Consider the following 15,250-nt stretch of genomic DNA (forward strand, 5'->3'; position numbering starts at 1 on the left):
TCTTCTGTCCTGGCCTTGTGAATTTAAAAGCACAGATATGTCCAGGCCTTTGTTTCTCAGAGTTATCTAGCCAGCAAAATCTTTGTACCATCTATCTGCAGAGATCTTTATTTGAAACCTCTCAGCGTGCTATAGCAGGGGTTAGACAATGCTGCACAAGTGTCCAGGCACCCATGAAAACCTGGGCACCATCACTGCAGTGGCAATTATCTGAGGTGAAAGTCCTGCTGCTCCCATGGCTGGTCCATATTTGACAGCCCAGACCCAGCCAGCATGAACTCCTGGTCTGGAGAGGACTGGCAGGCATGTGATGCCACAGCTCAGCAACCTGGTCTGCCACCATGAACAAAACAAATTAAAAATAATTTTAGAAGAAAGCTTTTGGCAAATGTTTCCACTGAAATGGTAATTCAGGAATGGGGCTCTCAAATCATTTGTGGATAATGCTCTGAAATACGTATGTTCTCAAAGTACATAAAAACAACCCTCAGTTACCTGAAAATCCAGAACCCAAATACATTTTGGCCAAAGTACCCTGGCACTCAGCTGAACGTTTGCAGATGCTGGTCACTAAGAGATTGGAACATTTTCTGCACCCTCACACTCCTCACCAAAAAAAAAAAAATTGGGGGGGGGGGGGGGGGGGGGGGCAGCTTTAGAAGTTTACAGAAAGAAAAGGGAAAAAAAAAAAAAAAAAAGAAATGAAAATATTGACTTTGCACAAGGTTTTTCAGGGACATGAAGTCAAGACATTTTCTGTCCAGAAGCAAAAAATAGTCAAATCTTCCTCAGAACATCTGCCCCCCTCTTTCCAATGTGCTTGTGCCAACAACATGCACTTTCATTATTTTTTGCTGCTGCTTGCATGGCAAAGTCAGCAGAAAAACGTAAGACATCTCAGAAACACTAAGAACATGACCCTGAACAACCTCTTCTTATAAAGCCACTTTCAATCTCCCTTTAAATATGGTTTCAAGAGAAAAGCTGAACTGAGTTAAGATCCTCTCTTGATAGCAAATACTTTGATGACAGGAGAAGCAAACACTGAAAAAGCGTGCAGCTGGAAGTGAATAATAGTTTCTCTTACAGAAATCCCAGCCTCTTAAGGCTGCCTTTTGACTATCCACCAGGTTCAGTGAAATCCCTCGTTCAGGGAACCACAACACAGGATCATCTCTGTCTGTCTGTTGCCTGATGTTCGGTTTTATGCTCCATTTGAAACACTCTGCTCCCTTTTGGCTTGCTGGACTTTCTGCCCAGCTGTTAGATTACCCAGTTCTGGCTCAGGAGGTCAGAATAAATTAATCTCCTGGCTTGCAAAACACCTCCTAAGCAGAGCAGCAGTAGCTCCATACAGACCCAGATACCTCCAGAAAGATGTGGTGTGCTGTTACCATGCAGAGGGTTTGTTGCGACCCCTTTTCAAACAAAGAGCAAGACTGTCTGCATGGAAATAAACCCAGAGGGATGACTGTAGCATGGGCTGGTTACCTTAGCTACCTAACAGCATCAAGGACACTGGTTTTGGTGCACTAGCAATCAGCATGCAGAACTTCCTGAATATCCCAATGTTAACACTCTGCATCCTACATCTGGTGCTGCCTGGTCCTCCTCATCCATTACCTAGATTCAAACCAGCATGTTGCACCCATTCCTCCACTCTGCTATTCAGGCATTCCCTCAAAATCCACCTGTACCTCAGGCTCTCCATTGCAGAGCTGACATCTCTTCCTTTGTCTGCCTTATCTACAGGATGCTCTTCAAGGCAGTGACATCTTACAGTCAGTAGTGAAGACTTGGTCAGGGGCTCTCTTGCTATTACAGCAGCTCCAAAACAGAAAAGGCCAAAGCATAGCACAGAAGTTAGTGTGAAATTCTAACTTTGCAAGAACTAATCTTGTAGCTAGCACAGTTACATATGGAATCAATTCTACCCATCACGCTCAGTTCACACATCAGTGACGATTGCCGGTGCCACAGCTCTTTGCTGGTTTACATTAACAGCTTGACAAGTGCCAAAAAGAAAGAAAGCAAGCAGCAGAAATGTTTCACTCCAGCACAACCTCTGCTGAGGCTCTGTGCCTTACTATGTATTTGTGCATGCATTTCATTCAGGGTAATCTAGTGACTCTGCCAGACCCTGGGCAAACTCTCAAGAGCAGTGTGAGCTAAAAAAAAGCCACAGTAGAAAAAGACAAGCCTACTACATTGAAACATAAGGCCCAAAGAGAGCACTTGTACCACCCACCCTTGGCTTCCGTAACAGTTGGGCATGGCTGCACAAGGGGCTATGCTGGACCTACCCTAGAAGAACATTTCCTATATATCATCTGAGATAACAGCAAACCACAGGATATATGAGAGAAAAAAAGGCAAATCCTCAGAGAAAAATGTACTTTTGTTGTAAAGAGAAGAGTTTGGAAGTGTTTACGGCCATATAAATACAGAGGATGCTTGAAGGATTAAATATATCTTTATGCATGTTTGTGTAAGAAGGTCCCACTTTATTTAAGGGCTCTGACATGGTCATTTCTACAGCTGTCAAATCATTGCATGAAAACAGTAGGGACCTATAGAAATTACCCTGTAACCAGCACCCACAGACATGGCAGAAAACAGTCACTGTATGACAAAATCATTATTCTGACTACATGTTGTAAAATGAATAAATTAGAGGGTTGTTACACCAATTTTGCACAAGGCACCCTGCTCTCTACAAAATTCTACAAGGTTCTTCACAGAAAAGGTTCTAACAGACAGCTTATCAAGAGTACTTGTCATTTTAAAAAGCTTAGAGCATTTTAGAAAGCGCGAAAAGCATAAACTCAAACACAGAAAATAAACAAAAGACCACACAATGCTACAAATAAACTTCAGTCACTCCAGGGTTGCAAGAAGAGACAAGGCACTTGCCAGCCTGGCTTTGGAGGCTGCAGGTACCTACTCCCAGCGCTTCTGAAGGAAACGGATGCTCCCCTTCATCTGAAACCACTGCAAAACACTGAACACATCCATTCTCCTGAGAAACCAGAAAAGCAGCTACCACAGACAAGCAAGAACAGACTGATGGCATGGAGACACATATCTGTGAAGCTTCTTATGTCGTGAAGCTGATCCCAGCTCAGGAGCAAAGAAGCCCAAGTGCATTCAGCTATATTATCCTGCTAACTGGGAAAGGAGGAGAGAACAACAGCAGGTAGTTAAAGGAGTATGTCAAGGCCTCAAAAAAGTCTTGGCTTTCTGTAGATCGCACTCTTCACTTCGATAAAGTTCAGTAGCACTGAATTCACTGGAGATTTTTATCACTGCATTTTCTCTGTCAAATTACACCTCAGATCGCCTCTTCTTCTTAGCTTTCATGTCCAACATGACCCTGCTCAGTACAACTTCATCTGACCTGTGTAGCTTGCAGTCTCTTCCTCAGGCTGAGGATAAGCAGCAACTGCACTGAGTTATTGATGGGAGACATTAGAGTAGCCATCCAGACTTCAGCAGGTACAGAGTTATGACAGAAAAGAGAAAGGAGATGGTGGCCAGCTTGTAATAACACAGAACACCCCACAGAGTATTGCATTTTGCTGACCTGTTGAATACTTCCGCGTCCTCTCAGAGTCTTTGTACAGGGATCCCATGATATCACCCATGGACCTGGAGATCCTCATTTCGTGCTGTTTGCTGTTGTTTGGCTGGAGGAGCTGGTAATCAGACAAAGGGAATGATGAGACTTGGCCAGAGTACTTGTGGACACACCATGACCATGTTACCCAAGAACTATTAAAAACAAAATCAAAACCCAACAATACCAAACAGGCAAAAAGACATGCAAGTAATGTAGAGTACCCCCAAAAGTCATTCACAAACAATTCACATCTGTTACTGAAATACTCTAATTAAGCTCCAGCTGGTAATGGTAAATACAGATAGCTGACAAAAGACTGCTCCTGCACTGCACTGTTTCCAGACAGGTAAAAAAACTGATCCCTGGCCTGAACCCAGATTTGCCCCCAAATCAGAGCCTCTCTTCCATGCTCCCTATGTCTTCAAAAGGAGTGGAGAAGTTCCAGGAGCTGCGAGCAGCAGCAGCAGCATGGGGACAAGCTGCTACGAATTTCAAGACTCTCAGCCTCTCCGGTACTTCTAGGAAATATAAAGAAAAAAAAACCCAGAGTTGCAACATCTGCAAATCCCTACTTTACAGCCTGTGCTTGGGGCAGCACGACATGTGCTTTGGCAAGACACTCTGTGCAGGCGAGGTCAAGTTAATAGGCTTAACTTCAAAACCACTGAGCTCACAAAAAACAAATAAATAAAGGGGGGGGGGGGGAATAGAAAAAGGACAGTCCTGCAGGAGACTGAAGGATTCTCCAGTTTGCTCTTCCTGGCCTTCAGTACTGCAGCATGACATGGACGGAACAGTCTCCATGCTGCCAGAAAGCATGGCAAGGGCCAGGGCACCACCCTGTATATGAAGGAGAGGCTACAAAGGAATGATGACAGCAACCCTAGGCAGAAAGCACAAGGGATTCTCTTGGGGTTTAACCTTGCCTGAGGATCTGTAGAGTATTAACCCTTCACAGGATGCAGGAAGAGCTAGGGGGAGCTGAGCTCAGGCTCTGGACTGCCACCACAGGAGGATTTCTGAGCAGCTGAGCCAGAGCAGGGCTGACCCCTCTCATGACCAGCTTGCTCTTTGCTCTCCACCATCAGGATGCTCGTTTCCACTCCCCAACACAATAACAAGGCACCTCACTCCGGATACAAAAGAGCATAGAAGGTGAAGGGCTCACATTCGCTTTCTTTGGAGCGCTCACAAGGATCCTCAGGCTCTTCAGGGAAGGGCTCAGCTCCAACTGTTCCATCGCTTTGTCCAAATCTTCCTGGGATTTCAGCGGGATCAGGAGCTGGAAGGAATTGAACAAACACCGGAGCATGGTAGTGTCATACTTTTGGGTAAACAGAGGAAGCCAGATCCTTGCAGTGAGCAGTTTGGGAATCAGGGGACAAGGGAGGAACCCAAGGAGATGGACAGAAAACAGATGCCTTATGCCCTCCAGCTTGCTGAGCTCTAGTATGTTCTTCCAAGTTCTCATCTACCACAGAACAGATGCAAAAAATCACAGCAAAAAACATCTGCAAGCAGAGAGCTTAAAGGTCACGTCACCAATTCAGCTAGTGGGAAGAGGAGAAGGCTGAGATGAGACCTTAGGCTTGTTGCCTGCTATTCTGGGGCTGTTCTGATCTTGGAGTTTGTAGGCAAGACCTGCTGCTGCCCAGCCCCCAAACAGCCCCACACATTCTCTCTGGGTTTCTTCCTGGGAAGATGGCCACAGAATGGTGCTTCAAGAAAGCAGTGAGCTGCATCCAAGGATTTACTCTGGCAGATCCTCAGTGGCCTTCTCTACAACTGTTCCTGTACACTAACAGTCTCCCTAGTGTCTGGGCATCACATGAAATCAGGGAACATCTCACAAGTAGGTCTCTTCCCTTTTAATGTGAATGGTGTGCATTGCTCTCCCTCCAAGAAACACTTCAACTTCCAGCAAGGCAAATTCAGGTTATGCTCTTTACAAGGTAAACAGAACAGAGAACTACACAGTGCCAGGTCTGTCAGGCAGCTAAAGGTCCTGGTATGTTCCTGCTAAGTGGCAGACTATTGCTCTCGTATCTCCAAAGGGAATCTGACCCCCCTGACATTGCTGTGTGGTGTACCAGGTCCTACAGACAGCCTGCAAAGTTTCCAATGCTCAACACAGCTGCACTTCAGAGGGGCTCTGTGGCCTTCTGCTGCCCTGAGCTAAGATTAATCACACAACATTTTTGCCCCTCATTCAGGGGCATTCTGCCTAATGTCATAAAAAACAGGCCTCAGCCTCTGTAGGTTGCCTCGGGCACTGGCACTGAATCCAGCCAGCAACATATGTTATACTCATGCCTGTGCCAAAGTACACAGCAGTTCCACCTGCCAAAGGGAATGAGCGGCCACAACACCCAGTAGGCTCTTGCTGGTCTTACTGGGAGCCACAGATCCCAGAACTCCTGAAAGGCAGCTCAGGCCTCCAGGTGATGAGGGTTCATGCCACCAGCGACAGCAAGCACACCTCAGATCAACCACCACAGAGTAAGACACTCAAAAGCCGCCTGTGTCTACCTTTTTGGTCCCAGGGTGTTGCCAAGGGTTTGGCTGTTGGCCTGCAGGCAAATACACTCAGACTGTGTGCACTGAGGCTAGGAGTTCAAGGATGACCAGGTCAAAGGAAAACTGTGGGCCCTGGCCAACAGAGATGAGGTTTCACCTCAGGAAACTGCTACAGTCACCTCCTGTACTGCTACCATCCTCCACCCAAGGATCATAGCCTGAGCCCACCAACCACCACCTTAGATGCGCACAAGGCTGTTATTTTTACAGTGTGAGCACCTCAAGGTTTGGATTGAGTTTCTCTTCTCCTGTGTGATAGAAAGGTTATCTTTCATCCCCATTTTGCAGACAGTGAACTGAGCCATATGCAGGCCACCTATTTTATATGATAAACATCAGGATTGTCATAGAACCATGTAATCATTTAGGTTGTGAAAGACCTTAAAAATCAACGAATCCAACAATAAACCTAACAATGTCAAGCCTACCACTAAAGTCCCTAAGTGCCACATATCTACACATCTTTTAAATACTTCCAGGGATGGTGACTCAACTCTTTCCCTGGGCAGCCTGTTCCTGTGCTTGACAACCCTTTCAGTGAAAAAGTTTTTCCCTAATATCCAATCTAAACTTCCCCTGGCACAAATTGAGTCTATTTCCTCTCATCCTATCACTTGTTACTTGGGAGAAGAGGCTGACCTCACGTCACTACAACCTCCTTTCAGGTAGTCATAGAAAGAATGATAAAGTCTCCCCCGAGCCTCCTTTTCTCCAGACTAAACAACCCCCGTTCCCTCACAGATGTTCCTCTTAAGACTTGTGCTCCAGACCCTTTTACCAGCTTCATTACCCTTCTCTGGACCCACTTCAGCACCTAAATGTCTTTCTGGCAGTGAGGGGCCCAAAATGTCCCAAGAAAACCAAGCTCTTGCAGCTGTGGATAGCAGGTACTCCTCAGCTTATACCTACCATAGGCACCCAGCTTCAAGATACTAAAAGCCAGGTCTGCAAAGGGGCACTGCAATAGCCAAGTTTAATACAACCAGCTATTCTGTAGACTATACAGTCCCAAATTAGATAGCCAGGACCCCCATAGCTTGACATGGGAGAATTTTTATATCCAGAAATGGGATAAGCAGGTGAAAAAATGCAGCTGTTAGGTGTAATTGCTGGAAGCAATGCTAACTCCTAAGACAAGGCCAGTTCTCAAAAGATATTTAAGCAACGAATTCCAGTTTGAGCTAGGAGCGCTCTTCTGGTGTCAGGTATGCAAACGCAGTAAAGAAGTTTCTACAAAAAGACAGAAAAAGAGACTCCAGAGCAAAGCATTTAGCACATTCACCCAGGAAGAGGTGGCTGTGAACCCATTGTCTGAAAACTAGTTATTTTGTGTAGAAAAAAGATCCCAAGAGAAACTCTTGAGAAAGCTTCACCCTGGAATTTCCTACAGGCTTGTAGGGACTTTGGTTCTCAACCAAACTGGTTGGGGAAAAATTCAGGAAGATGTACTTCAGATCCCAAGCAAGGGACCTAACCAGCTGGAGGGTTTACAGAAAACACCAACACCAGTCTTGTCTGGGCTGGGCCTCACAAGCAAGGCTAGAAACAGATTCCCAGTCTGGGACAGGGCTTGGACATGAATGAAAGTACTCACCAAGTAGAGTTCCATGGAGTAAATGGTTAGACCATGGTTCATGGTTAAGCTTTGAGATCTGAATGAATAACCCATATTCACAACAGACATAAGACAAAGATGGTATTGAACATGTCTCCCAAGTGCTTTGCAGCTGTTCTCAGTCTGCTGCCTTAAGCAGTACAGCTAAACAGATTCTCCTGGTGCACTGCTTACCCCTCTTGAAGTTCACAAGGACTCCACAGATGCACCAAGCAGGCAAGCCTTCTCTCCTGCACTCACCCAAACAGAAATGAGATGGTGGACTGCTGCTCCCCCTCATTTCACCACTAAGCAGAATTTGACTCTGCACTTAAAGTACAGTCCCATTGCTCACCCATCCCTTTACTGAGCTCCTCACAAGTGTTCAGAGCAATCCCTCTGCTGCTGCTCTGAACAGAATGTTCTGCAGGTCACTCCATCTCACTCCAATATCACAACATTAACGCGTTTGCATGCCTGCTTCAGAGAAGCCAAAAACATCAGGCAGAAATTGCCCTCCTGTAAAAGGGACTGGAGCCAGTATTTAGCTTGGCTTTTACCTATTACCCACATCTGGCAAATAGATTTTGCTCCATTTGGCTTCCAGACTGTGGTATATGTGGATATCAGAAACAGGTATCTGCTAGGCATGAAACTAAATATAGATTCATGCAGAACCATGTCTGTAATTGCCAGGGTGCATTTCCAGTAACTGGGTTTATTCTGTCTGCAGAGTGAGCAGCCGCGATGAACAGCAAAGTCTACCTGCACAAAAGTTTCATTAAATAAAGCGTATTAAGATTTTCTTCTTCCTTTTAAACAGTATGTTTAAACGTTCCTTAATGTTTTAGTATGGCACTTTGCAGTCAGTCCACTGCAGTCTAAGAAAGTGAGTGCGTACGGTGAGTTTTCACCAACTACAACAGTATGATTAGACTTCACTGTAAGACACTGCAACAAGCTGAAGAATAGTAGGAAACAGGGTTGGGAAAAAAATCTGAGAGGTCAATTAGTTCATCTTCCTGCCCAATGCAGAACCAACTGGCACCAACAATTCTCTACAAATGCTTGTTAAATATGCCTTTATCTCCTCTCCCCCCATAATGGAGGTTCTACTAATTCCCCAGGCTTTAACTCTCCTTTAACCTTCCATCACCCAAAATGACGCTGATGGACCAGCTCAGGGAGACAAGCAAGGGGAGGTCAGAAGGGAACTGGTCGCACACCAAGGCCCACTGTTATGCCTAAAGTCACATCACAAGTTGGTCCTGGAGATGGGACAAATGACAAGGTAACAGTCACACCTGAAGCAGCTGTTTAGCAGTGCATACAGATCAAATTCAGTTTGAAAGACTGGCTTCTGACTGCCTAATGAACACCATACCATGCTGTCTACAGCCAGGCTAGATTTTGCTGTCCTGCTCATTGGAAAGATGAGCCCAGTCTGGTACTGACATGCAGACATGCCCCATGCGGTACATCCCCAGCCAGGCCCCACTCTTATCTCTACCAGCTCAAGCCCGCTGATTCCATGGTCCCACCAGGATGTGATTCATGCATGCCCCTGCTCCACCCAGCTGGCATGCTCATCTCACTGATCTTGGCTTCAGGACTCCTGCTTCACTGGGACAGGGACTGACATTTAGTGAGCTTTTGTAGGGGCCCTGTTGACCTCAATGCATTTTTGGTCTACAAGGTGCTACTTCAAGAAAAACATTTGATGGCAGCAGAGCATTACTGCACAGTTCCCTTTGAGCAGGAAGAGTGAGTGAAACATTTACTTGTAATGAGTCTGTGGTCAGGCTACCTCTGAGACTTGCAGTCATGAGACTCAAAAATCTGCCCCAGAAGACACTAAGAGCCAAATGCCAAGGTGTCACCATGTGGACATGCAGGCTATCTCCCCAAAGGTCACTTTTGCCTGTTCATCATGTTTCCACAGCAACAACCCTGAATTGCTACTGCTCGGACCTCTTCCCAAAGGTGTGCGTTCTCACAGAGGGGATTTTTATGCAGAGAAAACAAAACCACAGAAAGTCATTCCTCAACCCTAAGAAGTTAGGAGTACCCAAAGGGCTAATCATGTTCCTGCTATGTGCTGTGCACGTGCCCAGGAAGACAGCCTCTAACATGCAATAAAATGCATTATTTAAGCTTTATTTAAGCTTCTGTTTGCTGTGGTTGGAAAAAACTCCTCTTGCCGTGGAAAGAAACCTGGAATGAAATGAGTCATTCCTAGAGAATTCAATGGCAGGTTTTTCCCAGGAGGGCTTACAGAGAATGCCCAAGATTAGAAACCTGGCTACATTCAAAGCCAAAACCCAGTGGACACCTTGGTATACCTATTATAGAAGAATAGCAACTTTTTTTGTGGATCAAATCCCTATTGAAACGGAAGGAAAAAAACTGAAAAAGAGAGAGGGAAAGTTCTCTTTGCAACCTCCCTCCCCATTCATTCTTTAATAAAAGGCTGTTAGTAGTAATATGCAACTAATACTTGAACAAGCAAGCTGTCAGCACAGATCCAAAAGAATTTGTGTTTAAAAGCCTGCCTTTTTGTCATCTGGCTCACTCTCCTCCTTCCCAAAGCCAAACCCACCTTGAGAGTTCAGTGACCCCAGATGCCTGCCCAGCTTATGGCAAGATGCCTCATAAGAAAACACTGAGCACACTAAAACAGATGACAAGGATTGCCCCCTTCTAAGTAAAGGCCCTTATCAGTACCTTCCCTTCAGACACAGTGCTGGGCTCAAAGACAAAGCTAGAAAAATACAGTGGCCATTCTAAAGAAGGATGGAGAAGAAATGTCTTCAAGCCTTAAAATGCAACAACTGCAGAGGAAGGGTTTCTTGGCTGCCTGTCTACAAAGGACCTGCTAGAGCAACCTTCAGTGATGCACGTTTCACTGCAGACCTAGCCACAAGAACATCCATATCATTCTGGGGTTTTGGGTTAAAACAGTCAGTGTAAAGTGAATTGTGTTAGCAGCACTGTCCATCATGCTCTGACTTCACCATGCTCCTGCAACTTGCCCCTAAGATGGGTTGGATGTGAAGCCTTCCCAAACACACAGTAGCCTACAGTCACTTTGTGTGGCTCTCAGGAAAGCCATTGGTCTCAGCCATTCTCCTCTCTGCCCTGAGCATGTTCTCACCAGCCAGACATGTTCTGAAAGTGGTCCTATTACCCTAAAGGTGCTGATGGGAAAACATCTATTGCTGCTGACTGCACAGCTCAACCGACAATGTATCCATCATCACAGTTACTTAATTCCTCCCCTGTTGGAGTTACACAGATTTTTTTTTTTTTTGTTCTAGAGGAAAAAAATGTTCCTGTGTCACCATTTAGGCCTTAACTGAAGTATTTTTGAGAAGAAGGAGCCTGGCTTGGGGTCTGAGAATTCAACGGAGTTGTGTCCAGACAACAGCACTTGCAGGCTCACTAGCTGGGAACCACAAAATAAGATTATTTTTCTTCACATTCATATGAACACTAAAATAGGGCCTTAAAAAAAAACCCACTGCTCAATTAGGAAATGGGCACCAGGCACCCTAAACCTCCTTCTTTAGCAATTAGGAGAAGAGTACCTCGTTGTTCACACAGACTAAGTCCATCGTCTGTCCAAAAGCATCTGTGACCTTCTGCACCACTTCTTTGAATCTGACTGGTCTTGGAAACTGGATAATCCTGTATACACAAACAAATACAACAATAGTCTCAATTTAGTAAAGGTGTACTAGAATTTGGGGTTAGACTAACAATACAGAAGAAAGAATCTGTATTCTTCTACTATGAAGCATAAAGCTTGCTCTTCGCTTTCACACACAGAAATACTGCTCATCTGCTACGCTCAGAAGGGAATTTCACGTACCCTGTGAGAATATCTACCAAAAATCCTAGTGCAGCTCCTCTGCTCCTTCCCCTGCTGTGGGATACAGGCAGAAGAGAAGGAAGTATAGCAGCCCTTCACTAGAGAAGACCCAGGATCAGGCACTGGTCAGTGATTTATCATCTCTTTTCAGCAAGTAGCTCTGAATAAGGGGGGAGGGATGGAAGAGATGCAGTCTGGCACCCTGTGATTCTCCCATACCATCACATGCAGCAGCTCTGTAGATACATATCAGCAGGTACAGTCTAGCCCTACAGTAACATGACTTCAATTTTCTTTGGCTTTAACATGCAAGTTGGACCGTCAGCCTGTGAGTTGCCAGCCCTGTGTCCTGCCCTGCAACAATCACCAAGCAGCAACCACAGGTGATTCCATGAAAATGTCAAGCAGAGAAGGGCGGGAAAGCTTTAACTCCCAGCTCTATTTTCATGGGACCCATGCCTAAAATCTGGTTATCTTAAGTGTCATAGGCTGCTAATCCAAGGACACATTTCTGTAGGGCTGCAGCTCAGCTGTGGTTCAGCAGAGCTCAAGAATTAAAAAGAGGATCCAAGTGTGCACCCTAAGTCCCTGGTAAAAGGCATTTAATGACTTCCAGCTTTGAACCACTTTGCCTGCATGCAAATCCCAGGAGGTACTTGTGGCAAATGGGATGATGAGGCAAAGCCATCACATATAAAACTGTTGATTTTAGGGGAATGAATCCTGCTGTGAGGTCATCTGCAGATGGCTGAAGTCAGTAGGATGACACTGAGTAAAATAAGTAGTTTGCCCCCATACAAGTGGGGGACTGGCTTGGGTACATACCTTTTCTCTCCTTCATATTCAAACTTGATCCTGACATTCCGCTGCTGAAAGAAACGAAGAAAATGGTTAGGTCCCAGACTGCATCCCAGATTGCCTTGCAGATCCAAAGCTGACAGTAGTTCTTGGGGAGACACCCCTAAGGCTACTGGGCATCTGGTCTATTTAGGGTCAAAGTGGCTGCTAGACTCACCAGCTCTGGGGAAATGTCACACTGATGATAAACATGTTTGTCAGAGAATAATGTCTTCTGTAAACAACAGCCCACTCACTCATCTGTGTAACTGTTAGTTTTTAATGAAATGCATTAATAGAAGTGGAAAATTGGGAATGCTCTGAACTCAGTTGGGAACAAGCACTATTATCAAAGAGGCAAACATGTTAAATGTCTGATATTTGTCCATCTTCAGCACTTCCCATGGTTTTACCCCAGTACTTTTCTGTTGGAAACCCAACAAGCAAAGCAAAGCTCAGAAAACGCTTAATAGAACACAGGAATATTTGGAGCAAAGAAATTAGAAGTAGAGCAAGCATCCTATAATGGAAGCAGAGAAACAGTCTTGGATTTTAAAAGAAATAGTGCTGGGGTGGTGGTGGCTGTCATTTTGTTAGAACCTACAAAATGCAAAGTGTATCAGGCACCACTTCACTATACACAGTAAATGCTGTCCCTGAACTGACCTGTTGCTCACCCCAAGAGAAATCATTAAGTTTAGCCAAAGAGCCAGCAGGGTCACAGGCAGACAGAACAAACAACTGTGGGTTTACTAGGGACTAGTAAAAGCCACTTCAACCCATCCTCTATTTGTGCATGTTTAGCAGTGATCAAGACCACAGGGAGCCTTTTCATTCACTCAGCTTCTCAGACTAAGCCAAGCATCCCTCTAGCACCCCTTGGCTCATTGCAGGACTTTCCAATCATCTCCAAGGAAAATCAAAAGCCTCTTTACTTCCCAGACCAGGTTTAGCCACCCAGTTAACCAGGGCTCTGCCCCTACTAGTACACACAAGCTTCTTCAAATAGTAGCTCTATCCCCATGGAGAAGAAAGTGCTCACCACCTCCCTCTGAGGTGTAACACCAGGGAGGGCTCAGTCCCATGCAGCCTGCATTTCACAGGGATAATCCCTGATTGGGTGGGTGACAGCCCTTCCTGAGCAAGGGCCTTATCTCTAACCCTGGATTGTCAGCGCATGAAGGCACACTTTCCATCCTCTGAGAGGGAAAGCAGACCCACAGTAAAATGACTTTGTTTCTAATGAAGAAATTGAGCTGGACACGCACCCTTAGGTCTATTTTTAAACTGACAGCTCCTCGCGTTCTGCAAACACCCACCAAAGTTCAGGAAGTCAAGGCTGGAGGCGATTCGGTTGAAAAGCTTAAAAATACCCAGGCGGATTCAGGGTAAACATGTTGGATCATCCGAAACACATCCTTTTTAGCTCTGCTCGTGGTATTTTTTGTGTTTCCAGAAAGGCTGGGAAGAACCAGTGCTGGGACAAGTCACCAAATGGGGCAGTCCAGCAATGCTACATGCCTGCGCTAAACAGGCACTTACATCACCTCAGTGTCTAACAGCCAGTTCTCCAGAACCAACAACATTTGAACAAACTCCAGGTTCACTTCTAGAACCAGGACCAGTGCATAAAGATACCAAACTAACTCTAAACAAGCCTAAAACTCAAAAGAAGAGATGACCATACCCAACCCGATGTTGAACGTCCAACTCACTCTAGAGAGACACACAAACACAGGTGGGATTGTCACCTTGGATTACCTCTGTTGGAAAAGGAAAAGAAAGATATGGCTCTTTAATGTCAATTTTTGTTTGCATGTGCCACTCTGAATAGGGCCTGGCTGGTTCATCCCTCCTGGATGCCGGCAGCCAGTCAGCTGGTGTGGGTTCACTGCATGTAGCTTCACAAAGCCCTTCTCTAAGACAAGAGAAAAAAATCAGAGCAAGTAACTTTCGAGGTTTCTCCTTACAAAGGAGCAGGAAAAGCTCACACAGCTCCAGCCTCCCTGCAGGAAACCTTTCAAAACACAGGTTTCACTTTCAGTGCAGACCCGAATGCTCCACCAAGCTGGGACATAGCACACACTGCCTGTTTATGCTGAGCAACACAAATTTCACAGACAAGTAAGTTTTGAAAAACAGCTTGTGGCTGGAAAATGTCAAAACACTCGTAACAAAGCTCCAGAGAGAGAAGAAAAGGAAAAAAAACAATAAGCCATGACCCTGCTGCATCCTTTTCTTCTACATCAACAACAGGGCCGATGTGCTGCAGCTTGAAGCCAACAGAAGTAAGCCAGCTGCCCCACACTGCTCAGCTCCACTTCTGAGCGGAGGAACAAACACACTGGCTGCAACAGGGGAATGAAAACCCACTTCACTTCTTAATGACATTTTATTCTCCCAGTATAACACACTAACCTCCCACCTCTCTCAAAACCAAGACCAATGCTCACAAACATTTGGATGAGGGATACATATTTATCTGTAGTCTGAAGAGTTGATTGCAGTTTTATTTTCCAGTCTTCCCTTGGCTTGCTCATGTTTTTGACCCACAGCTAAAGCTGAATTCATCACTGCTATCAGCAACAAATACTTCTTTCTTTAAAAAGAAGGGAAAAAGAAAAAAAAGTGGGCAGTGCCCAAAGCATTAGGAAGTCCCAAAGGGAGGCAAAGCACTTCCTAAATGCCGGAGCAGGCTGTGATTTTTTACACCCATGGAAATCTGGTTTGGAGCAACTGGCTTGAGATTACA

General features: G+C 45.3%; 1 protein-coding gene across 2 annotated transcripts in view; it reads right to left on the reverse strand.

The window, feature by feature from the left end:
• LOC130593258 (mitogen-activated protein kinase kinase kinase 3-like) overlaps positions 1 to 15,250 on the reverse strand; it is a 78,082-nt gene that overhangs the window by 20,365 nt on the left and 42,467 nt on the right. The window contains exons 4-7 of one of the 2 annotated variants that reach the window (XM_057398278.1): positions 12,487 to 12,527; positions 11,378 to 11,477; positions 4,788 to 4,901; positions 3,584 to 3,695 (exon numbers count right to left, since the gene is read on the reverse strand). In XM_057398278.1, the coding sequence (XP_057254261.1) occupies positions 3,584 to 3,695; positions 4,788 to 4,901; positions 11,378 to 11,477; positions 12,487 to 12,527 (367 nt within the window). Of the gene's footprint in view, positions 1 to 3,583; positions 3,696 to 4,787; positions 4,902 to 11,377; positions 11,478 to 12,486; positions 12,531 to 15,250 lie in introns of both variants that reach the window. The other variant, XM_057398276.1, reaches the window with a different exon arrangement.

Source organism: Pezoporus wallicus, unplaced genomic scaffold (assembly GCF_028554395.1).
Source record: "Pezoporus wallicus isolate ANWC-B61680 ecotype Strahan unplaced genomic scaffold, APGP_CSIRO_Pwel_v1 contig_7237, whole genome shotgun sequence".
Classification (NCBI taxonomy): Eukaryota; Metazoa; Chordata; class Aves; order Psittaciformes; family Psittacidae; genus Pezoporus; species Pezoporus wallicus.